Source organism: Mytilus galloprovincialis, chromosome 10 (assembly GCF_965363235.1).
Source record: "Mytilus galloprovincialis chromosome 10, xbMytGall1.hap1.1, whole genome shotgun sequence".
Lineage (NCBI taxonomy): Eukaryota > Metazoa > Mollusca > Bivalvia > Mytilida > Mytilidae > Mytilus > Mytilus galloprovincialis.
The window spans coordinates 46,852,656-46,880,500 of NC_134847.1; the positions used below are offsets into that span (position 1 = coordinate 46,852,656).

The 27,845-nt window shown below is 30.6% G+C and overlaps 2 protein-coding genes across 6 annotated transcripts in view; one reads left to right on the forward strand and one right to left on the reverse strand.

The window, feature by feature from the left end:
• Nucleotides 1-1,151: 1,151 nt before the first annotated feature.
• LOC143047674 (dnaJ homolog subfamily B member 13-like) lies at nt 1,152-6,330 on the reverse strand. The gene is made up of 7 exons (XM_076220864.1): nt 6,173-6,330; nt 4,584-4,690; nt 3,760-3,921; nt 3,273-3,430; nt 2,893-3,025; nt 2,139-2,310; nt 1,152-1,602 (listed from the first exon to the last, which is right to left on the reverse strand). Exons 1-7 carry the CDS (start codon nt 6,238-6,240, stop codon nt 1,449-1,451), a joined length of 954 nt encoding a protein of 317 aa, XP_076076979.1. The 5' UTR covers nt 6,241-6,330; the 3' UTR covers nt 1,152-1,448.
• A 175-nt stretch (nt 6,331-6,505) lies between these two features.
• Nucleotides 6,506-27,845, forward strand: part of LOC143047673 (cilia- and flagella-associated protein 47-like) — a 60,715-nt gene continuing 39,375 nt past the window's right edge. For 3 of the 5 annotated variants that reach the window (XM_076220859.1, XM_076220863.1, XM_076220861.1), the window contains exons 1-27: nt 6,506-6,739; nt 9,272-9,426; nt 9,815-10,022; nt 11,112-11,158; nt 11,615-11,843; nt 12,283-12,449; nt 12,836-12,966; nt 13,558-13,818; nt 14,160-14,318; nt 14,758-14,959; nt 15,537-15,689; nt 16,169-16,272; nt 16,775-16,857; nt 17,364-17,460; nt 17,828-17,931; nt 18,457-18,569; nt 19,278-19,411; nt 20,002-20,112; nt 20,544-20,674; nt 21,146-21,268; nt 22,088-22,297; nt 22,742-22,810; nt 23,219-23,300; nt 23,819-23,916; nt 24,273-24,554; nt 25,717-25,731; nt 27,351-27,558. In XM_076220859.1, the coding sequence (XP_076076974.1) occupies nt 6,590-6,739; nt 9,272-9,426; nt 9,815-10,022; nt 11,112-11,158; nt 11,615-11,843; nt 12,283-12,449; nt 12,836-12,966; nt 13,558-13,818; nt 14,160-14,318; nt 14,758-14,959; nt 15,537-15,689; nt 16,169-16,272; nt 16,775-16,857; nt 17,364-17,460; nt 17,828-17,931; nt 18,457-18,569; nt 19,278-19,411; nt 20,002-20,112; nt 20,544-20,674; nt 21,146-21,268; nt 22,088-22,297; nt 22,742-22,810; nt 23,219-23,300; nt 23,819-23,916; nt 24,273-24,554; nt 25,717-25,731; nt 27,351-27,558 (3,826 nt within the window). In that variant the 5' untranslated portion in view covers nt 6,506-6,589. The remainder of the gene's footprint in view (nt 6,740-9,271; nt 9,427-9,814; nt 10,023-11,111; nt 11,159-11,614; nt 11,844-12,282; nt 12,450-12,835; nt 12,967-13,557; nt 13,819-14,159; nt 14,319-14,757; nt 14,960-15,536; nt 15,690-16,168; nt 16,273-16,774; nt 16,858-17,363; nt 17,461-17,827; nt 17,932-18,456; nt 18,570-19,277; nt 19,412-20,001; nt 20,113-20,543; nt 20,675-21,145; nt 21,269-22,087; nt 22,298-22,741; nt 22,811-23,218; nt 23,301-23,818; nt 23,917-24,272; nt 24,555-25,716; nt 25,732-27,350; nt 27,559-27,845) is intronic. The other 2 variants (XM_076220862.1, XM_076220860.1) reach the window with 2 other exon arrangements.

Sequence of the window (27,845 nt, forward strand, 5' to 3'; positions counted from 1 at the left end):
TAGCATACATGATATTTGATACTTGTGTCGAGCCTGTGACTTTTGTCGCAAATAGCTCAACATAGGGATAGTGATCCAGCCATCTAACATCTTAAAAGCTTTATATTTAATGGATCAGTGAACAAGATTAAGTTTTGGTGGTCAAGTCTATATCTCAGATACTATGAGCAATAGGTCTAGTATATTTGGTGTATGGAAGGACTGTAAGGTGAACATGTCCAACTGGCAGGTGTCATCTGACCTTGACCTCATTTTCATGGATCAGTGGTTATAGGTTTTGTGTTTTGGTCTGTTTTTCTTATATTGTATGCAATAGGTCTACTATATTTGGTGTATGGAATTATTGTAAGGTGTACATGTCTAACTGGCAGGTGTCACCTGTCTTTGACCTCATTTTCAAGGTTCAGTGGTCAAAGTTAAGTTTTTCAGTTGTGGTCTTTTTTTCTAATACATGTACTATATGAAATAGGTTAACTATATTTGGTGAATGGAAACTTTTATGATGTATATATCAGTCGTGCAAGTTTTATTTGACCATGACCTCATTTTCATGGTTCAGTGCTCAGTGTTAAGTTTTGTGTTTTGGTCTGTTTTTCTTGAACTATAAGCAAAAGGTCAACTATATTTGTTGTATTGAAGAATTGTTAGCTGTACATGTCTGTCTGGCATGGTTCATCTGACCTTGACCTCATTTTCATGGTTCATTTGTCAATGTTTAGTTTTCTTGGTTAATGTTAAGTTTATGTGACAGTTGTAATAAAGCTTTATATTTAGGACTATCAACATAATGTCAATGATTAGTAAAGAAAGGGAAACATTTCAATGTGTGCACTCTTGTCCAGAATTATTGTCATATATTCTACTAGGTGGCATTGGTGTTATGTCAAATGCAGGATATTTGATCATTTACCTGAATGATTGAGAAGCCTCTGTGACAGAGTGGTCTAAGTAGTTACTACTGCAATCACTAGCCAGTCAAGAGTGAGGTGTGAGTTTTGAACCTCCTAGTGCGGGTGCATTGACTTCATTCTTAATTGACTAGGATTGTCAGTTTTCCTATCAGAGTTTGGTGGTTTTATCCGAGCCCTCCGGCTTCCTCCACCACCATTCATTGCATTTTAGATATAGACCACAAATAAATCAATAAAAACTGACTATAAATGACATTTAATATACTTAAATCAATATATACAAACATGAAATATCACAGTATACATGTATAACAATAAGTTAAAATAAATTTTGTATATGTTTTTTTCTCAAAAATGTTTTGATAAAAAAGGTACTGTATCAAAAGTAATAAGTTCTTCTTAGTTTTAAAATTGTAAGCACTGTCAAAATCTTTTGTACTAGACAATAAATAATTTAAAACAATTCTAGAAATGTTGACAGGAAGTAGATTTTGCTCAAAATTATAATTTTACAAATGCATGATGGTAGTTTTTAGATCACTGTAATAATGCTCTTTTGATCAAGTCTTTTCTCTCAGGTGACAGAGATGTTGGAAATTCAATTTCAAATTCTATGACAAGATCTCCTTTCTTTGATGGGTCTTGTGATAATGGCATACCCTCTCCAGGAACTATTTTTGTGTAGCCAGGTCTGAAAAAAAAATACAAATTTATTGAAGATATTGAGAAAGCAATACCACAGTTACAGCAGAAAAAAATGTGTGTGCAATATAAGCAAAAATAGCATTGAAGTACATTTTTGAGGTTTATGTATTTTAAAGTGATACATTATATTTTATTGCAGTTATGATTTTAGCAAAAAGTTCTTAACTTTTTCAGTGAAATTATTTTAAAAATCTAACATCTCTGAGCAATGATGTGGCTTACTGTAATCCATTTACCAATATTATATGTTTTGGTTTAGCCATGTTTCCTAGACTAGTAAATTTTGTCAAAACTTTGTTTAAACGCATAAGAATATCTGAATATTTGTCCTGAGACTAGTAGTTGGAAAAGATTTTGGTGAGACTGTTTACTAGTTTGAAAGTAGATTCCTGTAGATGTGCTTTTTACACAGTGACAGAAAACATATTGCCATCATTGGCCTCCATGTAGTACATAAACTTCAAATATATAATACATTTGAAATCTGTGTTTTTACTTGTGTTTTTTTAAACAATAACTTACTTTATGATGTCATTGATTGGGATGTTTAATATTCGGTCATCCAATGTGACTATTTCTACTGTGCAGTTTGTTAGAGCTTTTCCCAGAGGAACTTTGGCAGTGTGCACAAGGTTGATACCATTCCTTCTGAATCGTGGATGGGGTTTGTCTTTTAGGATGAACACAATGTCAGCTGAAAAAAATGAAAAAAATAGTCTTGTTAAAAGGCCATTGGTTTTACTTCAGGAATAATGCTTATTTTGTAATATAGAAACATCTTTAATGTGTGATTGAAACTATTATTGTTTCAATTTGTTTGATACTTGAAAATATCTTATCAATGTAGCAATTATAGTTCAACTACTTGTATTTAAACATAAGTAAAAAGAATAATATGTCATTGTGTTACCTTAATTATTATTTAAAAAGTGTTTTCATTTAGTGCAATAATACATAATTTTATCCAACCTCTCGAAGATGTAAATACTATTTTAATTTGAGCAAGGAATGTGTTAAAATGTTCAGCATAAGATGACAAAACCAATAACATACAACTCAGTGTGAACTTCATGTTAACCTGAGGTTAAAGTCACTGCTTGTTCAAGTTGTCTTACTAGGAAAAAACTTCTTTCAATACACTAACAATTGTTGAAATAACCTTAAAAGAAATGAAATTGAACTAGTTGCAAGAAATGAGTTCCATATTTATATTTTCAGTAGATAAATAAGTCTAGAATCTAATGCTAAAGTAATCCCTTTGAGATGTGTAACATACCTGGTATATTATTTGGTCCCTGGTCTCCTTCCTCTGTAAATGTAATTCTGGTTCCTGGTTTCCATCCCTTTTTAACTGTGATGGTTAAAATTTTGTCTCTTACGCTGGAGGTGTGGCCATCCTCATTCATAACCTAAGGAAAATCATATTAATTTGATTAAGTCGCCAAAACTAATCGACATTTAAATGTTATTAATTGTCTTTGGAAGCAAGAGTTTTTAAATTATTTAATTAATGTTACATTATAAACAAGTTTAATTACTTCTTCATTGGTAAAATCATATATGAATAGTTGTTTTTGATTGTAATTTAAAAGATTTTGCAATGTAATTGAAATAAATAACTGAATTTGATGAGTTTTATCATGTTTTTTTATTTACCCTTCTAGAAATTTTCATCTTTTTGGTGCAACCATGAAATACTTCTTCCAATGACAAGAAAAGTTCTCTTTCTATTGGTGAATCTTGTTTCTTATGTCCTCTGCCTTGTAAACCACCAAATCCCATGCTTAAATCTCCATCAACTCTGTCATAAAATTCTGCAAAAAGTAATAAAAAAATTCGGTATTTAATATTAATATTATTAACCAGGTTAAAGGTCTGTTATGACTCATGATGGTTAATGATACATCTGCAATTTTCAATAAGTAAGTTTGTTTAATTTTCTGTTTTGGACAAAAATTTAATGGCACTGAGAGGCCTTTGAAGAAAGAAAGATTTTGGTAATTTCTCTGATATTGTATTATCCTTCTTTGTATGCCTTTATTTTATATCTGTGAATGCCTTATTTATATCTTTGTATGCCTTTATTTTATATCTTTGTACGCCTTTATTTTATATCTTTGTATGACTTTATTTTATATCCTACCTTGAAATGGATTATCACCACCAAAGAATTCTCTGAAAACTTTTTCTGAATTTCCATGGAATGTGTAACCTTGGGTCCAAGCACCTGCCTCCCCACTACCATGAGGAACACCATTCTTTAGGCCTTCTTCTCCAAACTGATCATACACTGCCCGCTTTCTTGCTGAAAAAATAGGATTTTGAAAGATTAATGTAACTACATGTATTAAAAAACTTCATACATCATATAACACAGAAAAACTCTGCTTAAGATCATCTTTTAGTCAACTTATAATATAAACACTTGTTCATCTTTAAGGGTGTTGATGACTGAAACTATAATTGAAATTCACCTCTCCATAATGTCTTCTGGACAAAGAACTCACTTCCTCTCAAAGATCATACATTACGATAAAATGGTTTATGTTTTAACTCTAAAAATATTTAAGGAAAACTAAAAAAATGTAAAATATCTGTCAGGAGATAACTTATCTAACACGGAGGTAACATCAACCACCCTACAGAAAAAATTCCCCTATTTCACTATTACCAATCAGCAAAACATTAACCTAAAATTTGTTTAAACTTGTTATCGGATGGATTCTGTCAAAGGTTGATTGAAAAAAAAAGAAACATTTACAATTCAACTCTTCATATCAGTATGAAAAAAATATCACGAAAAACAACATGAAATTGGTTCCACAGCTTATATATATATATACTTCTGGAAATTTCCATAAAACTCTCACTTTATAGCAGTTTTGTTAAGTTGACGCTTTGTAATGATTTATTGTCTAGGCCTTATCAAATGCAAATACATAAGTTTTTCTTTACTTTACTACTTACGATCACTTAAAATGTCATAAGCCTCAGCACATTGTTTGAATTTGTCTTGAGCATTTTGATCACCATCATTTCTGTCAGGATGAAATTTCAAAGCTAATTTTCTGTAGCTGTAAAAAATAAAAATATAAGTAAAGTTAAATATATAAAGGATACAATTGTTGTACAAAAATAAATTTGAAGCAAATAAAGACATTTTAAATCTGCGCAGACGCACACCACTTGAGTAATTTTATAAGATTATGATATAATTAGGTATAATTAAGAAATAATTCATGGGGGATGGAATATTTTGTGATTTTACCACAGGTTGGCCCTTAAAGAAAATATTTTACCCTAAGCGATAGGACAAACACGGCTATTGTTTTGGATCGAAGCGCTCTAGGTGGAGACAAATATTTGCCGTTCCCATAAATAAACACACTATTAAATTGGCGTAAAAGAACGGAGCAAACTCAATTAGTGACATGCTTAAAGTTTTTACAATAACGTATTTAGATAGCTTTGGGTGAATTTAAATTATAATTTACTTATCATAATGTCTTATATGTTTTTAAAAAATCGGCTTATACCACATTTAGCATTGTTTGTTTATGTTTCCTTGTTGTGATGATTTTTGTTTTGGAAAGCGTGTATTTTTCCATAAAATGCACATATTCATACGTCATCGTTCTATGACGTCGGGTATCTCATTCATAAAAAAACATATGACATGGGAGTACAATTGAAACAGCCCTGGCAATATATTCATATTTTACCACTGGTGTGTACTCAAAGCGTTTGAAGGACGTCATGTTAGAATAGGAAATAATGAAGAAAAATAAATATAGAAAGGTGGGTCTCATTGGGGTCTAAGCGTGACGCGGGATTGCCGATTTTTCGTAAGCGTGAAACGGGAAAGTCAAATTATTGTGTCGTGAAAACGGGAATTAAGGTCTAGCGGGACACGGGAAATTACAAAAAAATGAGAATTGCTTAAGTACATAGTATAAGCGGGATAAGGGAATCTGACAAAACAGTAAGCGGGATCCGGGATCAGAACCCCCCAATGAGACCCCCAGAAAGGGGGTACTCATTTGTACTTTTTTCATCTGGCCTGAACCAGTTCAGGGATATGTTTTTCAGATGAATCTGTCATGTGACCTCCATCCCTCAGTTGTATGGGAATCAAGATTATGAACGTATAGAACATAAATTAATTCTATATTACCTTACAATACAGAATGACGATTATGAAAATGCTCGAAAACTTTTGTAAAAGACCAGGGATCAAGCAGGCCTTCTATCTTTTTCAGTGAAAGGCATGATACCAGAATTGATGACTGATTCCCATGGGCCATGGACATGGTTGGTACCATATCCAGGGAAATAATCATTGCCGGCACAGCTGATGTCTATAATAAGACTTACTTGGCAAATGGAAGACTGAACAGACTAAAAATGGATGTTCAGTGGATAGTTGTAGATACCTATTCTTTAATTTAAAAAAAAACAAAACATAAACTGATTGAAAGTGAAATAACAAATCAGTGAGTTCTTATGAATTTGGAACATTATGTTTGATCCTGTAATTTAAAACATCAATTCCTTACTGTTTCTTAATGTCTGCATCTGTTGCACTTCTTGTTAATTGCAAAATATTGTAGTAATCGACTCCCATCGTTTATTTTTGTTTTGAAACGACTGTAAGATCGGGTCGTTTACTAAAGATGGCGTGGTTGCTATGCGATGTATAGCTAGTTTATTTGACGGTATTTTCGTACTGAATTAATGTCAGATTTTGTTTTAATTGATTATTCGATACATCAGATAAAATATAATAGCTTCATAAAGAAACATAATTGTTTTAATTTTAAAAGAACAAAACAAATTTAAAGGTTTTACTCACTTACGAAAATGCGGTTATATTTTGTTTGCTTGAAAAATCCCCGAGCAACCTTCCCAAACAATATGGCGGTAATAGTTTGATGTTTTTAAAAAGATAATCTACATCTTTGAACGAAAGCATCATGGAAGGTGACACGTTCGGTGTCCGAATTTCACCACCGCAATTGGAATTCTTTGACACAGATGTCAACACAGTTCATGAGCTGAACATCACTGTGAAAAACATAAGCAAATCAAGTAAAAGCATACGATTTTATGGACCAAAATCTAAAGTGAGTAGGATTTAAGTCGTCTGTTTACATATGCAACAGCTAATTTATAAACTATAATATATAAACCCTGAACCAAGTCTTCGTTATTGGTTATTGCCAAGCCAGTTTTAGCAAGTCAAAGTTTCCAGAAAAATTTATCCTGAATTCCCCAAAAAATGAAGCATCATCTTTCCCTGATTTTGAAAATTGATTCTTACTTTTAGAAACCCAATAGGTATTATCCTTAAATTCCAGCTGAAATTAAGATCCAATTTTGACACCATGAAGACTACTTATATGATAAAGCCACTTCATGGTTTTGACATATTGCAGTCTTAAAACATGTAGAATACACCTTATCACTAATCCCGGCTGACCCAGCCGCTTGAACTTTTGACGCATACAACAATAACTAATGCATTGTGGCTTCAGATATTTTGTTTTATGACGTCAAATTTTTACGGGAACCTGTGTGATATCCAGTAATGACGGACAAATAGCGATTGTGTATGAGGGGCATATTTTTTTGAAAGAGGTGTTAATTGTAAAAGAAAGTATGTGAAAGAGGAAATCCTATGCTAATTTTCAATCAACTGTTCTGTTTCCTTGATGTTTCCCCATATTTTTTTTCATAGTATTGCATCTCCATAATGGCCATTATGAAAATATCCCCCCTATTCAACATAAAATTGAGAATGGAAATGGGGAATGTGCCAAAGAGACAACAACCCGACAATAGAGCCGACAACAGCAGAATGTCACCAACAGGTCTTCAATGCAACAAGAATTCCCGCACCCGGAGGTGTCCTTCAGCTGGCCCCTTAACAAATATATACTAGTTCAACTGTAAAAGGGTATATTTATCCATGTTCCAGACATTTCCTATGTCAAAATCATAATGCTCTTATTTTTGCACAATGTCAACAGTTCATAGAATCGTAAGTCAGGTGTCTCAGAATGCAAATAGGGGTAAGGTCTATTTACAATCCTCCAAAACTCAAATGCAGAAAAAAAAACATGTATTTAACATTATTCAAGATACATGTACATGTAAACTGCATGTGTAAAGCAAAATTATATCCGGGTGAAATTTGATCCGGAGGAAAAAATGTCACAGTAGTTGTTGTTATTTTTTTATCCGGAGGAAAATATTTCCCTGGGATATATTTTCCTCTGCCGTGAAATTCTATAGGGGTAGTTAACTTATTGAATATTTAGTAGAAAAAACTTATCCTTTACAAATACTATGAAATAATAATAGTGTATTTGAATTAAAGCGAAATTGTTAAAAAAAAAAAAAAAAGGAATCATAATGGGAAATAATTTCACAAATTATTGAAAATATTTCCTGAAATATTCAAGTCAATATCATCCTTTTAAAAAGAAAATTATCATGAAACATAGGGAAGAAAACCAGAAATAATTTCAAAGATCGTAATTGTGAAAATAATATCATGATTAAATAAGGTTAGTGTACATGTACAAGTGAGTTGTTTTCAGATCTCAATACAAATATAAATTAAAAAGTAAGGTAAAATATAGTTGCATTACTACAGTGACTGTTAACAGTAATAGAAGAATTTGACTATGATCATATTTTTAACTATATAAATATTTTGTCTGTGGACAGATATGTAGTTGTTGATTATATGGAAATCAGATAAATCCTAGCATAACAATATATTGGAACAAAAGCAATTATGACAGCTGGATAGTATTTATCTGTGAAATGTTATCCGTCTTATTAAATCAAGTTGTAAGTCATCTTTTTATATAAATGAATACATAAGAAATATTATTCAAGGAGAATTTCAGTTTGAAATAGATTCAGAAATATATTACATTAATATCTTTAAAATAGAAATTGCTCATAATTACCTCCCTTTGATAAATTATGCAAATTTGTTCTACCCTTGTGAAACATTTTATAATTATAGTCAGGTATATATTGATTGTAAGTAACTTACACAGTAGTTAATAGGACACTTTTTCACAAGGTTCTGTGAAATATAGTTCGGCAAATATATACCGGTACATACTATCCGCATAACACAGATGGATTTTCACTCCTCTGGAAAAAATCTACCTGTGAAATACCATGCCTGGAAAAAAATTACCGTGACAGATTATCCTGAGGATAAAATATCACAGAGGAAGAAATAAACCGTTACACATGAAGCAAGAGGGACACATGTCACTTAACAGTTAACACCAGTTGTGTCAGTAATATTTTAAGCTTAGTGATTTTTATAGGTACAATATAATATTTTATTGTACTGTTTGTTGAAAGTACAGACATGACTGACTTTATTTATTCATATTATGTTATGATAAGTAAAACCATACATTTTATGAAAACATCAATTTGATGTTTTCATAACTTCATTTAAATCATTATTACATTGTTTGATCCTTAAATTGATAAATTCATAAAGCATCTATTATAATGTTACTTATAATACTTTTTTGCTACTCTCTAATATTAAACTATTAAATAGAAGGTTAAAAATTAATTGAATTGTTCTTTTTATCAAGAAATATTTACTTTTTTAGTTCTTCAATCTAAAAGTAAAAAACCCTACAAAGCCAGTGGCATCAGGCTTATGCGTCCCAGCTATTATTGAATTTGAAACCAGTGAAGCAAAAGAGATTCGTGATAGACTGGTTGTAACTATTGATGGTGATGTGGCTGAAATACCATTAATAGCGTAAGTTCTTAGTTTCATATTTTAATGTTAGGATTTATTTTACATTGTACACAAATAATAATTTAAATTTGTACTAAAAGGATATTCAGTCTATCATAATACAGAGACACAATTTCCAAAGATATTATGGTTATTTTTTTTTTGGGGGGGGAAGGGGGGATTATTAGCATTAATTTACTCTTTACAATTACTGGGGAATCTTCAAACAAAGACCGAAGAACTTGCATCAAGTTCAGAGACTACATGTATTAACACACTTAACAGTAATAATCACATTTTTTCCTATCAAATCAGATTATCGATTGATTTTAAAGGAACTATCCAAAGTAATTTAAGTTTAAAATTGTTGATTGCCCTGACCTATATTGGATTATTTATTTAATCATAGATATCCTATGCAGCCTATGCTGGAAATTGAAGAAGTTGTTGACTTTGGAAGTCTTGTAGCCAGCAGTAAAACAATATCAAAAGAAATAGCATTAACAAATCATGGATCTAAGGCTGGAGAATTTAAACTGAAGTATTCTGGAGACAAACCTTTAGCCATTGTTCCCACCAGTGGCAATGTACCTCCTAAAAGTGTACAGTTGATAAAGGTAAATATGTGAATCAAGAATAAAAATACATGTACTACAAACCATGCAATATGGAGCATACCTGTCAAATACAACGATTTGTTTCAATTTTGCTGGTTTAAGTATCTTTCGAGAGTAAAAAAAATTCCAGATCATGTACTTTGTGACTTTCTAAAAATTACCATAATTACCTAGGGCAGCAAAATTCCAAATAGAAGTAACATACATTAATGTATTGTTCAAATGTTGTGTAATGGCTACTTTAGTAAAAATATATCTTAAATTCATAGCTACAACAGTCAGGGGCATTACTTAAACAAGTAACAATTAAAATTACCTATACAAGTAATGTTGAAAACGAGGCTATTTTAAATATAACTTATATAAGTAACTTTTCTGAATAATATTTTTATAGGTGTCCAATAATACAGATTTTACTAACTTTAACAAATTTTCAAAGTCATCTGGTTATTTTTCCCATGAAATATAAAATCTAATTCTTCTGAAACACTAAATAACTATCTGACACACTTATCTTTCACACCAACGCTTCTTGGTCAAAGATTGGTCTCTTGGGACTATTAAATTATCATTTTCCTCCAAAATCTTGAAGGTAGACTGATATAAATAGATAGATACTTGAGAATTAATTAAGACTTGAAGTTATTTATAATTTGCAATCAAATTCAATCACATATGTTCCTAAAATAAGTGTAATTACTAAATTTTTTCAAAAATGTATAAAATAACTTATTCAAGTCATATTTTTGTCATTATTTTTAAATTAACCCATTATTTCTATACTCCTCTCAAATCGAATAAATTCTTTGTTTTATGATATAAAGGGATGTAAAAATTCATGAAAACTACATTTAGTCTATGTTTCTATCAAAAATTAAATAACTCTATTAAGTAATTTTATTATTTTTAGAAACAAAAATTACTTATATAAGTAACTTAAAAAAATAACTTGTTTAAGTAACGCCCCTGACTGTACAATATATTTTTGATAAATAGAAAAAATACCATACATTAATGCTTTGATATGTTTTGAATATTGTTTTGTGTGTTAGCAATATTTTCGAATCCTTTCTTATTATTGCTTTGCAGATTGAATATGTAACAAAAGAACCTGGAAACTTAGAAGAGCATGTGAGGCAAGTAACTTTTTAAGTCATAAATGGAATTATTTCTGTATGGGAAAAGGGATGTTTGTATAATATTATTAGGTATTTCAATACAAATGCTCCATATCTAAAATATTCTAATTGAGAAAAATAATTATCACAAAAAAAAAACCCACACCAAAACAAAAGAAATTTGCTGCAGTTAAAATAAAACAGACAAGTGGTGTACATATGTAACAGTAAGTGTTATAATATTGAAATGTTTTTGATTTACGCCAGAATATGACAAAAATTGACATGCCAATGATTGATCTGATAGACCCTCTAATTTTCTTATAAATATCTATGAGTATAATCTGTTACAGCATGGTTTTAGATCTCAATTATTAAACTCTTTTTTATGTCTATTAGTGATTTGCAATTATAAATGATTTTTTTTCTAAATAAACTGACATTTTTTTTTTATATTTTAATACATTTTTCCAGAGTTAAACTAGAGGGAAGAGAACCTAAACAATTGACAATAAAGGGAAGATTAGTTGACAGAGCTCTAGAAGTTTTATCTGTAGATACTGGGGCACCAGTAGATTGTGTACAGTTTGGTAGTACCTATTATGGATGTGACAGAACACAGTGTGCATTACTTTACAATAACAGTCCAGAATCTGTTAACTTTGTAGCTGTACTAGATGAAGATGCTGTGGCTCAGGAAATGGTAATCATAGTCAGATAGAAGAAAATAATAATCATTCCAAATTATCTCAAGATTCGGTTGAATGTTACGGGAATAAAAGTACCATTCATTTTATAAAAAAAATAAATGTATTAATAATTAATGGAATTAAAAGATATTTGGTTTCAATCTTTTATAGGAAATATATATTATTTGGTTGGAATATTTTCTTCATTTTATTTAACAACCATAATTGAACCTTACCATACAAAGTTTTGTGGATGCTTTTACCTCACCATTTTCTGGCAGACTGCCACAGGTTGTATATTTTGTTGACCCTGTCTTATCATGCTGTTTCTGGCATAGTTTTATTTTCTTCTTTTTAAATTCTTATCCAAACATTGTTTGAATAATTGCCATCATCAGGGCAAGAAAAGTTTAAATGTAATAAAATAATTCATCTGTCAAAATTTTATTACAGGGAATAGATTTGACAAAAAGTACAACTGATGCCTTGGCTAATACTGGGAATGGAGATAAATCTAAAGGTGGAACGAATGTCCTAACATCACTGGTTACCGCCATACCTAATCAGGGAATACTTAAACCTTATGAGAAAATACCAGTATTCTTCAGGTTCAGTCCAAGGTATGTGTTATACAACTATATTTCATTGGCTTAATACAACACAAAGTATAAGGGAATAACAGTTGGTTAGATGTCAGAATTTTAGAAGATCTTCATTTCTAACAAAATATATGAAAATATAAAGAAAATGCGGTATGATTGTCAATGAGAACTTTCAAAATTTGGATGTTAGCTGAACTATAGTTTACATACAACCGTCAACAATGAGCAAAATCCATACTGTAAACTCAGCTGTAAAAGGCTATCACATTTAAACCAATTCAAACAAAAAATCCAATTTCCTAATGTATGCTTAAACAATAAATTATAAACAAAAATGACATATATAGCAAACAAATGTCTACCAAATTGGATTTTTTTTTACATTTTTTTTAATATTTAATTAGATGGCATGCTGCTAAAGAAGGATGGAAATGTAACCAAGATCCACCACCACGAAAAGATTTTGCTCTGTTTGTGAAAATACAGATTATAGGCTCTAATGGAGGGTTCACAGAACAAGGGTCAACGAAAAGTGGTAAATTTAAGTTATTATAACATGTTCATAGTAAATACAAAAACTTGATAGAAGATTAATAGACAGAATGAACAAAGATCATATTTATATGAAGCAAACAGCTGCTTTAAGAACTGAATATTTAAATATATTTGTATTGAGTATAATTTCTTTAGAAAATACATATACATGTATGTAAAATTAATTTCCAACTATAGGAACAGTGATTGTATTCTTCATGGTTATAATGTTTGAATAGGTAAATATTATTGTATTAAAGATCTAGTGTATTCTAATTTGTGGCCTTAAATGTAGCCAAATTCCTTTAATACAATTAATACTTTATTTCTCATACATTTTAAATGGGGGTAACTGCACGGAAGAACGTGGCATAAAATTGCCATTTCACGATGAACGAACAATTAAAAATGTCTTGCCTGTTGATCTTTTTACGGATTTCATGAAACACGGTGAATAGGGAACCCTTTTCATGGCTTCACCTGAAATAAAAATGGCCTAACACATTGCACGAAAATAACCCTTTACCAACCTCTTAAAGGAGTTCTGTATTTTAGATATGTTTGAGTCTTATTTGCTTCATTGTATTTTTAGATACTTCAGTGGAGATTGCATTGGCAGGAACGGCACTACCTGTTTTAGTTGATATCGAACCTTCAATGAAGTTTGATTTTGGAGAATGCCCAGTTGGAGAACATGCAGATGTTTTATGTACTATCCACAACAGCTCAAACGAATTACCAGTGATTTTCCAGTTTCGTAAAATTGCTCACTTCACAACTCACCCAGCAAGTGGAAAGATAGAGGCTGGACAAAGTCAAGATGTTATTTTCTCTTTTGGTCCAAAACAGATTGGTATGCTTGTTATTCTGTTATAATAAGCATATATTAATAATTAATAGACCTATATGTGCCAAATATGTTTTACTTTTTTTGCAAGAAATGTAAATTAAGTTCATCAGAAACTGAAGAAAAAAAATCATCTCAATAAAAATCAACGGTTGTAAAATGATAATGCTATGTTTTTGTAGATCACACATGAAACAAATTCAATATCTTTAAAAGTTTTTATAAATTTTGTATCAATATTTAAAAACTATCATAAAAGGTATATTTCTTTTTTTGCGTGGGGAATACAATTTGTTTGTTCATTGATTTGACAAGGAGTTTAACAATTGATGTCCTTATCATTATAGGAAGCTTTAAACCAACCCAGCTATTAGACATCATTGGACAAGTAGCAGACAAAAGGAATCCTACCATGACTTATCTACAGGTCATCAATACAATGGCTGTACAGTTCTCAGGCAGCAGTGACCCAATACCAAAGAAAAGGAAGCCAAAATATAACCCAGGTATGGTGCTTGTTTATGACAGCAGTGGTTTTAGTAAGCTAAAACTAGCTTGATATCCATTACAGGCTGCTTATGAATAAGTAAATTTTATGCAAGATCATAATTTCCGATTAGTAATTTCCAATTCTTGGAAGGTGTACCTTGCAGAATTTAAATTTTTAAATGCATCAGTGAAATGAAATAAAGCTTTTTAAAAAAAAAAATAACCAATGGAACACCATTATTTTTTTTCAAAAAAAGAAAGAAAAATTCATGAAAACTTTAAATTCAGGCTGACTGCATTTTATTATGAAATACTTATGCAAATTTGCAATGAAATATAGGTGATTACAAGTTTTTTGTAGTTCTATGCAAATTAGCCATGCATGAGAATATTTTGATGATTGCAAGTTTTTCGTGATTGCTCTTTTATTAAATTGTTTTAATTTTATTTTATCAGGTTTAACACCATACATCAGCAATGAGGTTGGCATGTTTGCTGAAACAACATTTTCTGAAGTAGGTGACAATGACTTAAGGAATGCCATAGCAGGTGGACATAAGACTCAGTTACATAGGACAGCTGAGGATAAAACAGGGGCTAAAGTGGCCTTCCCTAACGATAGAGCACAGAGTATTAGGCCAAGTGATAACACATACAAGTTAGTTCACTTTATTGTTATTGTTAAAAAAAATTGATGGAATTTAAGCCAGTAGGGAAAAGATATAGGAAGATATGGTATGAGTGTCAATGAGACAACTCTCCATCCAAGTAACAATTAATAAAAGTAAACCATTATAGGTCAAGGTACAGCCTTCAACACAGAGCTTTGGCTCACACCGAAAAGCAAGCTTTAAAGGGCCTCAAAAATTACTAGTGTAAAACCATTCAAACGGGAAAACCAATGGTCTTATCTATACAAAAATGTCTTCTTTCACTTCTATTTTAAATTTCTATGAAATTATCTTATAAACTCTTGTCTTCCTTAAAAAAAAAATGTGTATTTTAACGAAATTATATGGACTACTTATATCACATCTCAGATTTGTTTGTGAGTTTTGACCCTAACAAATATAAGATACCTTAAAACTGCTTATATTTATTTATGATTATTAATTCAATTTAGAAGAAATTAGTGTACTTTAATTCCAATATTTCATTCAACTTAAAAAAAAGTGATTAGATGTTAGTTATGATCCTCTTAAGTTAGCTTGACAAATGTTACCTTTATTTTACAGAACAATATTCACCAAAGCTGATAGACATACTTACATTGACCCAGATTATGCACATAATGAGGAAGAAGGTCAAATGAAAAATTCACACAGAGACAGTTATGTAGCCATGCTTAGAGAAATGAGACAAAACAGGCTCAATAAAATAAAATCCAAGTAAGTTTTTATAAACATTTCATTTTATGAATACCACTTTCCTTACCAGTAAAGATATAAATAAAAAAAATCAATGGCTCGTGGAAATAATCATTTAAAAGAGAGACGAAAGATACCAGAGGGACAGTCAAACTCATAAATTGAAAATAAACTGACAACGCCATGGCTAAAAATGAAAAGACAAACAGACAAATAATAGTACACATGACACAACATAGAAAACTAAAGAATAAGCATCACAAACCCCACTCAAAACTAGGGATGATCTCAGTTGCTCCTGAAGGGTAAGCAGATTCTGCTCCACATGCGGCACCCGTCGTGTTGCTCATGTTATAACAAATCAGGTAAATAGTCTTAATTCGGTAGGTTAAAAAAAGAGCAGTGTGATGATCCATAGTATTGCATTGCTTACTATTTTGACCTTAAAAATAATCTGTTGTTTTTTGTGAAATCACATGACATATTTTTTGTACTTACAGGGAGTTTAACCAGACAAACAACAAAACAGATATTGGTATAAAATCTGCTGCAGGACTCAGACCCAAAATTCTGAAGCAGGATGAAATAGTACCTGACCCTAGAAGTAAGTCTTATTATCATTTTATTGTTCTCCCTGGGGCCTTTTAGCATCTGGTAATGTGGTGGTATATTGCTAGAATGTGATGCTATCTGAAATTATTTTCTAATAGATTGTGGTATGGATGTTAGTATTAGATTACTGTGTGAATTAATTCAGTTTAAACATGTTAAAGAGTCTGATGTACAGTAGTTGTCGTTTGTTTATGTAATTTATACGTGTTTCTCTTTTCTCGTTTTTTATTTTATATAGATAAGACAGTTGGTTTTCCCGTTTGAATGGTTTTACACTAGTAATTTTGCCCTTTATAGCTTGTTGTTCGGTGTGAGCCAAGGCTCCGTGTTAAAGGCCGTACATTGACCTATAATGGTTTACTTTTTTTTAAATTGTTATTTGGATGGAGAGTTGTCTCATTGGCACTCACACCACATCTTCCTATATCTATCTAAAGAAAAAAGAATTTTCTTGATAATCTTTATTGAAATTTGATTAATTTATGTTTTCACAGGTCCATCTCCACCAAACTCAGAGTACAAACTACTTAGTACTAAAGAATTGGCTGAGGTTGAACAGATGTCCAGGAGTAAACCAGTAAGTCAATATCTAGTCATTATAGATGAGAAGAAATTACTCAGACTTAAACTTTAATTTCTATCTATATCTTTATTTATGTTTACATTTCTTATATGACCATTAGAGGTATTCGGAGGTCAACTTGATGATTAAGTAGATGGTGTCAAGACTAAAATACACACAAAACGAAGCTACATATTATTGGGCTCATGCCCTGTAAACAGTTTATTTTAAACTTTATAATTTGGATAAATGTTTTACATGGTTATAAATCAAATATATGAATTTGTATCAAATCGATGAACATCAATTTGACAGCTAGTACCCGTTTAAAGAAGAACTGAATTTTAAAAACGACTTCATTGTTCCATTTTTTTTCTTCATATTTTTTAGACTAAAAGTTAGAAATTTATATTTGCACTGATAATAATTTATTTTATTAGGAATATAAATCTTATCCACATATGTTAGAACTCAATACATGTGAATTTAATTTATTAAAAAGAGTAAATTGTTTGTTATAGGTTTGTGAAGGGCTGAATGCTGTACCTACAACAAATGAGGAAAAGGCAGATTGTACAAAATGGCTGTCACCACAACAGTTACATCAGATTATTGTGGGTAAGTCAGTTTAATTATACAAACAGTACCCTAGCTATGCATTTGATATTGAATAAACAGTTGAACACAACTAAACTTTAAGAAGCTGACCGTCAACCTGAAGTCATTGTAAGTTGTAAATATTGATAAATGCTAATTTACATGTATTTCAAAATTTAGAAATTTGTGAACTTACTCTTTAACAAATTAATTAAAATCAAGTTTTGCTATATTTAGAAAAGGTAAAACACATGAATGAACTGTTCCAATGTTACCAGATTGATTGAAACATGAACATTTAAGAAGAGAAAAGCAAACAAGATATGATGGAAAAAAGATTTAAAAAATGCAATGGTTGAATCTTTAACACATTTTGTATTTATTTTAGGTCCACCAGTGTTAGATTTTGGTAAAGTTTGTCTGAGATCTGTGAGGACAATGAATTTAAGTATTGTCAACAACCTTAAACAACATATACATGTTGTAGCTGAGGTATGCATATTTGTCTTGCTTCACCATTTATTAAAACTTCACACTCATAAAATTATAATGTCAATCATTTGAAGAAAAGAAAACCAAAGTTCTTCTCTTAATCTATCAGACTTGAACTAAGTTTTGAACCTTCATCCATGCTAGTAAAATACATTTAATTTTAAAAATACAGAGTTGTAATTAAATGTTTCTAATGTCAGTCATGATTTTAGTTGTGCAATTTGATTTCAACTGTCATTGCATATTAAGCTTAAAAAAATGACAAAAAGTAACAATATGGAAAATAGATCATCATCACAAATCAACTGTTTCAAAAGTCTTGAAGTATTTAGTAAACAAGCACATATGCAAAACATATTGAATGTATCTAAAGGGATCCCAAATAAATACAAAGATCAGAGAAACTATAAATTACTGATGTCTCTTAAGAAAATAAGAGTAATTATCTTTTCTTTATATTCTTTACATTCCTATGAAATTTGACCAGTCTGAATAATAATGCAAATGTCAAATTATTTTTTTCAGATTGATTGTAGAGAGTTAAGACAGAGCAGTCCCCTGTCACAAGTTATACCCCCAATGTCCAAGGCTAATCTACCTATTGTATTTGAATCTAATGTCAAAGGCAAATTCCAAAGGTATGTATACAAATATCCTTCATATCAGTTCATGAATCAAATAGATACTCCTAAATTTATTAGAACATATATGAAAAATTAAAATATTAGTTTGAAAAACCTTGAATTATCTTCTGTATAGTATTTGGAGGTGCTTAGAAACACTGCATATTTAGAAATATTTATTCTTCAAGAGGCAATTTTCAGTTTCCAGTTAATTTTTGCCCCCACAACTGAAATTATGCTGCTGCAACTGAAAGTTGGGGGGGGGGGTATTATTTTACCCCTGTCTGTCTATCCGTCTGTTCCTCCCATTATGGGTTTTATAGTAATTCCACATCACTTCTCCTACAGTTTGAATGCTAGGAAGTTTTCACTTTGCTGGCTGTTTGTACATATATTGAAGGTGTGATTTTTTTATCAATATTTGCTCTTTTGGAAGATAGTTGAACTTTGTCATTTTTGGGGTATAAGCGGTTTGTTATAGTTATTTTAAAATAACATCTGCAGGTGCAATAATTGTGTCTCCCAGACACAACAATATCTCAACGAGCGTCCTACATTGACTTTGTTTTTAACAGTCTTACTTTAAAATCTTAAAGTTTGCAAAAGGATACAGAAACATTTATCAGATTAGAAGACTGAAATATTTTGCTGTTGGTTTAAGAATTCTACCAACAATTTTATAGGATTGAATATTGATAAACAATGTGTATATTTGTGTTACAGATCAGTTTCTTACCAGATCAATGGTTCGTATAAACACCATGTGACAGTTATAGCAGAGGTAGTACCTGTATCATTGAAGCTGTCAACAGATGAATTGATTCTGGGTGCTTCATTTGGTCTACCCGCTGAAGCAGGTTTGTTATTGGCCTTTTCAGAATCTAAAGGACTATGGGTTATCTCATTGTTTGTACACCAAAATGAAAATAACATGACGTCATTGGTTGAATTTCCATTGTGTAGAACGTTGTAACCCAATCCCAACGTTTTGGTGTACGCTTTCGAAATTTTTTTACCCAGAATGCATAGTTTTCATTTTATTATAAGGTTGCTTTTTTCATCCCTTTAAGTGAAGTGGAGATTTTTTCTTAGAACCCCATCATCCATTCAAATTATTAGTAAAGTCATAAGTAATTGCTTTTTAAAAAAAGTCTTTTGACCTTCACCGCTGGTTTACAGGTACATTTTCATGTCTCAATTACATGGACTAACTCTTATTAGATGTGAACAGACTGATTGACTTAGATTTTGTTGGTTGAAAAAGTATTTGCAGTTAGATCATGAAGATAAAAAAAAAACTGGAAGTTTAAAAGTGGAAACAAACATTGAGGAAACAACATTTTAATATTTCTGTGTAAGCTACAACATATTTTTTTCATTAAACAAGGCCTATAGTAGAAATAGAAAACTTTAAAATAGCATGAACGTTTATTTATAATTTTTTCAGGGTTCCGTGGTGTGATAACATTACATAATCCACTGAACCATGCTGCAGAGTTCACATGGACACCAATATTAGGTGACAGAGGAACTGCCTTCTCTATAAGACCAGCTGAAGGTAGGATTGCAAGTTTTTTTGTACTATAGAAGAGTTTTAAGTTTTGTGATCAGGATGTTTACAGCTTCTTTATATGATTCTAATACTCTTTAAAAAATATGTTATGAAAAAAAGTTTACATACTTGTAAATAATGAGAATTAACATGTAGGAATTAGGCCACTTTCACCCTGAGACTGAACAAGTTTGCTTCAATCTTGATTTAATTTTTGAACAATTATTATAAAGTTCCAATGCTTTGATATTGAAATCACTTGAAGATGTTTTAAAATTGTTGAATGCATATATGTAATTGATTGTATGTCAAATAATTGATTAGTTTATATTGCAAATATGTTAAACAAAATGTGAAAAAAAGCATTTTTCGCATCAGCAGTTTGATCTCAGCCTTAGAAAAATCTTTTTTAAAATGTTATTTTTATTTCTTTATAGGTACTGTAGATTCTTTCAAAGACTTAGACTGTGAGGTAGTATGGCATCCATCTTATTTAGCTCCTGAGGATGGGATGTTCTCCCTCAAAGTACATGGTGGTCCTACATTGCAACTCAGCTGTAGGGCAGAGGTATGAAATATCATGTTAATCATTAATTTTAAACTGCCTGAAAACATTAATTAAACATTTGCACCATTGATTTTCTTATGAAAGAGGGACAAAAGATACCAGAGGGACGGTCGAACTCATAGATCCAAAATAAACTGACAACACCATGGATAAAAAAGAAAAAGACAAACAGACAAATAATAGTATACAAGACACATACAAGATACATAGAAAACTACAGGCTAAGCAACTCACACCCAACCAAAAGCAGAGGGTGATATCAGGTGCTCTGAAAGTGTAAGCAGAAACTGCTCCAATCATCTCCAGATTGTACATGATGGTATTATAGCAGATCAATGTTAGCAGAATGTTTTACCAGTTGACAAAATATATGAAGCATAATTGTGAATGTAACACATGCATTTCATCCTTAATTGCATAAATTACACACAAAATGATTTGAAAGTAAATGATTTTCAAACTTTATTACAGCTTGGAACAGCCAGTGTACAGTTTGTAGAACGGAGAATCATGTTTGGTCAAACTCCCATAAATCTGACTACAACAAGGACAGCAATGTTGGCCAATACAGGACAAACTCATGCCTACTTTCAGGTAAATTTACTTTTGTTAAGGCAAGATGATTATACAGTGTAACCTGTGTTATCAGACACACTGGGGAACCAGAAAAAATATTGGATTAAGCAGGGTGTCTAAATACTCAGGTTTTTTCTGTAAGGATAGACATATTTTGGGACCATGAAAATGTGTCAGTTAAAGCTAGATGTTGGAATACTCAGGTGTCTTATTAGACCGGTTACACTAGTACTGTATTAGAATTACATATAATCTATTTAAAAAAAAAAGGAAATTCAATACTACATTTTACTAAACAATTATTAATAGATTAAAATAGTTTTAAAATGAAAACTGGAATTTTTTTTCATCCTTACTAAATTAAAAGTAATTTATTACTGTGTCAGCTGATAGCTGTAGCTTTAAATATGGGTCACTTCTGTCACAATCATTGTGGTTGTTGTCTGTGTCCCACTTTATGTAAATCTGATTATCCTTGAAAGCTTCTGGATAGAATTCAACTTAACTTGCCCAGTTTCTTTAAACCCACAGAGTTATGTAACTGCTACCTGAATTTTTTATCTGAGTCAATTTATCCACTTTTAAATCAAAATATAGGTCATTGCAATCACTATTATGCACATCTTCTTCAGAAGAAATGAATTTAGTATCAAATTAAGACTTCTGATTCTTGCCCAAACAGAAAAACTTTTACAAAATAAGATAATTTTGTATGTAACAGTGAGCTTTTAAGAATGTTTATTTGGGTGTAATATATTTTTATTTGAACACAGGGTTTTTTCCAATAGTATCATTTTGCCCAGAATTTATTGCTAACATTTCTTTTTATTTATACAGGTGATAGACTCTAACCCTTTCCCTGGCCTTACTGTTTCACCTGTACATGGAGTGGTACCAGTAGGGGGGTTTGCAGAATTAAAGGTCATGTTAACCCCACAAGCTATGGTAAAGTTTGATACACGAGTCCAAGTGGCAATCAAACAAGGAAAGACACTAGAACTTAGAATGGGTGGCACAGTAGAGCCACCTACTGTTGACATAGATCTGGTATGTATTGATATGAGACATTGATTTTTATATATATAAAAAACCATTTTGTTATTGTATACGAACAGATGAAATAAGTTGAAAAGAACAACAATAAGATAATTAAAATTAATGAATCTGGGGGAAACAAAATTTTTTTTTTTTTTCAAATTAAGGATGCGGTGTTACAAGACCACAGACTTCGGAGAATTACAATAAAACAAATCAACAATCATACTGAGTAAAGACTGAAAAGATAATAAAAAATTTGCTGGAAAACTTAACTTATTTTCTTTTGATCCTTTTCTTAAGTACCATGTATGTTTGGTATGACATTTATTATGAGATATCAGGATTTACATAAAAGTTCATGATTTTAATTCTTGATGACAATACAGAAAAATCTTGATTTTTTGGGGTATATCTTAGAATAACAATAACTTATATTACATTTGATATTTTCAGCCAAACTTTAACTTTGGTGGTGTCTACTGTGGATCAGGATCTACACAGTCCTTTAGACTAGCCAACAGAGTAAGTACAATGTTACGTTAAGCAACAATCAATCAATCAAATAACAGGTTAAAATGTTGGATGCAAAATTAAAGTTTATTAACCAATTCTAATCTTCTGTAAATTTAAAAATGCAAGCTTTATAATAAAAAAAATCAGCTTATTTATGTATGTCTATAAACATACACATCAGTACTAAAATGAAAAAATTATAAAGAGTATGTTTATATTTTAATTCACAGTGCTTTTGTGTAAAAATGTGGAAATATTTTGAACAGATTACATTGTCTTAACAAAAGTGTTAAAAGTTAAGTGACAAATTTAATTCATTGAGGTATATATGGTCATAACTTAATCCTAAATTTATTCAGTTGGTCATGTCATTAAAAAGATTTAACATGTTTTAAGTGATTCCTCTTCTTTTTTTAGGCTGTTACTAAAGCTAAACTAGAATTTGATCTAACCAGATTTAGAGACTTCAGTCTTAGTTTCCCTGGTTACCAGACACAAGGTATGTATTACTTCGAATCCAGCATTTAATCCTTAAAAAAGCTTGATGATAAACTGGAGGAAAAGACAAACAATATTAATGTCTAAATTCAATTTATAAAGATAAATAATGATTTATTTTTGGATATTATTCATCTTTAGTAAACAAAAAATGGAAGATTTGAATATTGTAAATCAAGACAAAAAAGGCATGCCATATTAACATTCCAAATCAAGGCAAACCATAACAAATCTTCAATGAAGTGGGACATTTATGTTAAGTGGTAAAAGCGGACTGTGGTATATCATTCCAATCATATATCTTGATGAAGTGTATTTGTGTTATTATGTTTAGCATCTTAGAAATACCTCTACCAAAAAACTTCACCCAATTCACTTAGTCTTAGTGGACTGTATTACACAAGATACTTCCGCTTGTTAAATACACTACTTGTCATATTCAGGTGTTAAAAAAAAACTTAAATATTTATATGTTATGATATTGTTACATGTTTTGAATTCTTCTATGCGTTTTTTCAGAGGACTACAGTTTCCAGCTACTAAACCCAGGCATGTTTACTGTTACCATGGCACCAGAAGAAACCATTGAAGGAGAACTGATATTTATGCCAACTGAGGTATTTACCATTCTATGTGTTAGTCCATCTTCCTGGTAATGTTAATAGTATTTTAAGAAGAAAAGTGTTTGTTGTATAATTTGAACAGTGGCTTTTAGCTTGCTTCAAGTTTAAATTATTGTTATTGAAATTTGAAAGTACCCTGCTATATTGTTATGTATACCTGCTGGCATATTTTCAGGAGTGCATTTAAAAAAAGAAGTAGGGATATCTGTAATAATTTTCATTATATCAGAGCTTGAAAAATACTTTATTATCAAATAATTTATAAAGGATATATTGTAAAATCTAGCTATTTCAGAGTATAGATTGATTTTAATGTTAATTTTACCATCATTGTTATATTTTTCTTCTAGGTGGCAGCATATGATTTTGTGATGCCATGTATTGTCAACATGCTTGGAGCACCAACACCAGCCCCGACACCATTCCCGCCTACACCAGCGCCATCTAACAAGAACAGTTTACAACATATTATAAATCCACGACCACAGCCATTCTCTGTAGCGACACCTAGTAAACATGTGATAGCTACAGCCCTCAGACAACCACTTACTCTTTCTTCAAATAAGATTGAGTTTTCATTACCATCAACATTTGAGGATCCTTCATCTTCAACTGGTCTTGGTGTTACAAAGGTACTTTTAACAAGATGCATGTTGTTAATCCAATAAGATTGTGTGCATTATAATAAAATTTCACAGCACTTTTTCTAAACAGATTAGTACAAACAATATTTTTTTTCTCAAAAACCACTATTTTATTCATAAAACCACATTATGTTTTAAAAAAACCATACAAATTAACATAATAATAAATATTTTATTTGCCAATCAGGGTGCTCAGAATGAGCAGAATACTTACAACTACATATTTATCCTCCATGTACATGATATTAAATTAAGATGTAATATGGAGAAACAAGTAAACAAAGCTTATGAAAATATGTCTTCTAAAGTAATATGAGATAAATACTGCAAATACATTATCTTGAATGAAATAGCCACAAAATACCAGTAGATGGCAGACTCTTCTACTTTTATCCAATTTGGCATTATGTCAATTATGTATGACTCTTTTTTTTTTAAAAAGAAACGAAGACACATAATTTGATTTTTAGGTTGATAAAAAAATAAATGATTTATACATGATATGGTGTTTGAATATGAGACTTACATAATTAAGAGGTTTTGGTGTCTGATATAAGTAACATGTGGAATAAGAAGGGTCTAACTTTGTTTGGACTAGGGTTATTAATAATATTAATTTAAATAAAATGGTTAATGGGACATAATATTAACTTTTAAGACTCCAGCTATTTAGAAAAATTTGGCAATCCATTGCGATTTAAGAGTATTAATTTCAGGACACAATGTTTTGTCGTTTTAATGGTCTATTATGAAACCACCCAGACACTTCATATAATCAGATTTATTTAGACAATTGTGAGCACACAGTAACGGCTTTTATCAAATTTTACTGTTATAACCATAATTTCATTATATGCTGACCATGATTTAGTTATTTTGAACAGATTTTGTCCAGTAGCTTCATCACAACAATCTCACTTCCCGTGAATTTGATCTTAAGGAAGATCCGAATCTGGGACCCCCAAAAAACTAGCGATGTTAATTTAGCTCCTTGAATATTTTATTGAGATACATTGAAATCACAATTCAGTAAATATTTGATTAGATTTTATTTTGTAGCTGACTATTGCTTTGTCTAATACAAGCACACTATCGGCATGCATTTGCTTTTTATTTGCTGTGTTTTAAATTTTGTTATGTTGTGTTTCAGTATAAAATAGAGAAGGTAAAAATTATCAACTGTTGTCAGTAACAGAAAAAACTATAGCTTTATATGTATGCTAAAAATATTCTTACTAATACAGGCTAGAAAAAGTTCTTTTGTTTTTAGTAACTGTTGATTATTTATTATTCGTTGGATATCAATTTTCATGGATTTTTGGGTGAACCACAAATTTTAAAGTTCAAAGATATAACATTTTTCTATAGACTTGTATACAGACCTTGTCATATCCACAATATCAAAGAAGTAACATTTTTCTATAGACTTGTATACAGACCTTGTCATATCCAAAAATCAAATATCATGGAAATACTCATTTTCTGCAATCCATGAAAATTGTTCTTCACAAAAATAAATGAATCCACAGTATTAAGAAACATCCCATGACATTCTTTAAAGGAAAGTTGCCCTTGTTATAAGAGACCAAAAAGAAGTTTTTCTTTGTGAAAATAGTAGTTGAATAAAAAAAATGGTGTCATGAATGTAGATCTTTCTTTCTCTAGAATAGTAAAAAATATATGTATAAATGTATACCATATAGATATTTAGGATATCAAAAGTCTGCATTCAAAAATATGAAAAAAAAGTGAATCTTAGCTCTGTTACTCTAATCTGTTTCTTACTACAATCAGAACTTAGAAACCTACTCTTAGTCAATACTAGTGGTTAGAAACACATTTTGTTTTATGTTAGTTAGACATTTGGTTTGCAAGTAGCAAGTTGTTGTAGACTAGTACTCCTTCTACAATCAGTTTTCTTTCTTCTGTCTGCATCAGTTACTTCTCCTTATTGAAAGAGTTGCCTATCTCCACCCTAGAAAAATGGTCTATCTTGCATATTTTATTGATATTTTTTTTCACAATCAATTATTTGAAACAAACAATTATTTGAAAATTTAAAATAGTTGCAAATAAAATTATAACTGCCTGCACATATATCGGAGTAGCTCTTAATAAAGGGAAGTAATTGCAGATAGTAAAAAGAAGAATTACATTATGGTACATGGATCTATCCTTTACAGGATTGTTAGATTTAATCTTATAGATATGTGTTTAGTTCTATTAATCAAAATCTCTATTAGAATCATTTTCTATCAAAATCTCCAATAGAATCCTTCATTAAGAAAAATAGAGTTAATTATCTCCCTTTAAAGGTTTAGTTACAAACATTTAGAGGTAAAGTATACTTTAAATTAAAGGAATACTATGGTCCAACAACTTTTTTTGGTCAGAAATTAGGTGAAAGGAAAATGAAACACCATAGGATTTGAAACTAATTAGCATATATTTTAATTGTATGGAAAAGGTTATAAAAATTAATTTAATTAACTGCATGTAAAATGGGTTGAAAAATTTATTCTGTTCTCATCCAAACTGATAGAAAAAGTCCAAATTATGAATATGATTATAGGTTTGCTTCATTTTACTGAGATGTAAATTTTCTGTTCAAGCCACAAAAGAGTAAACAAAAAATATTTAATACTGAATGCCACATACTTTTCTTTCAGTTTTTGATGAGAATAGTAGAAATTAGTTCATTTATGGTTCATGGCATTAATTTTAGATATATCTTTATCCTGACAAATATCAGACACTGATTTTTGTGTAAAATTTGTATTACAGGGTACTGTTATGGTAAACAACAGTGATCAGCCAATAAAATGGACATTTGACCTGAGCATGCCCAATAAAGCTCTAGATCTTGGCATATTAAAGTTTGTGCATCCTACAGGAACCCCATTTGTTGTTATGGGTGGAACAGAATCAAAAGGAATTGAAGGAACAATTGAACCAGAGAAAACTCAAGGGGTATCCATCATCTTCTGTCCAAGTATGTACCATCCTGATATCTGTATAAGCATTCATATGACGTCTATATTTCTTTTAAATAGTTCTTATTACAATTTAATTAGAATTACCTGGTGAACACCTGGATTGAACATTGATTTGACATATACCGAATAACGGGTTATTTTTCGCTTATTTTCACGGATAGAACAAACTCGTCAAAATAAATTCCGCCAATTTAAAAGTGTACATACAAAGGTATTGATAAAAGTTATGAATCCGCCAAAATTATTTCGTATACCTTTTTCAATGAAAATTGCTTAATTTTAC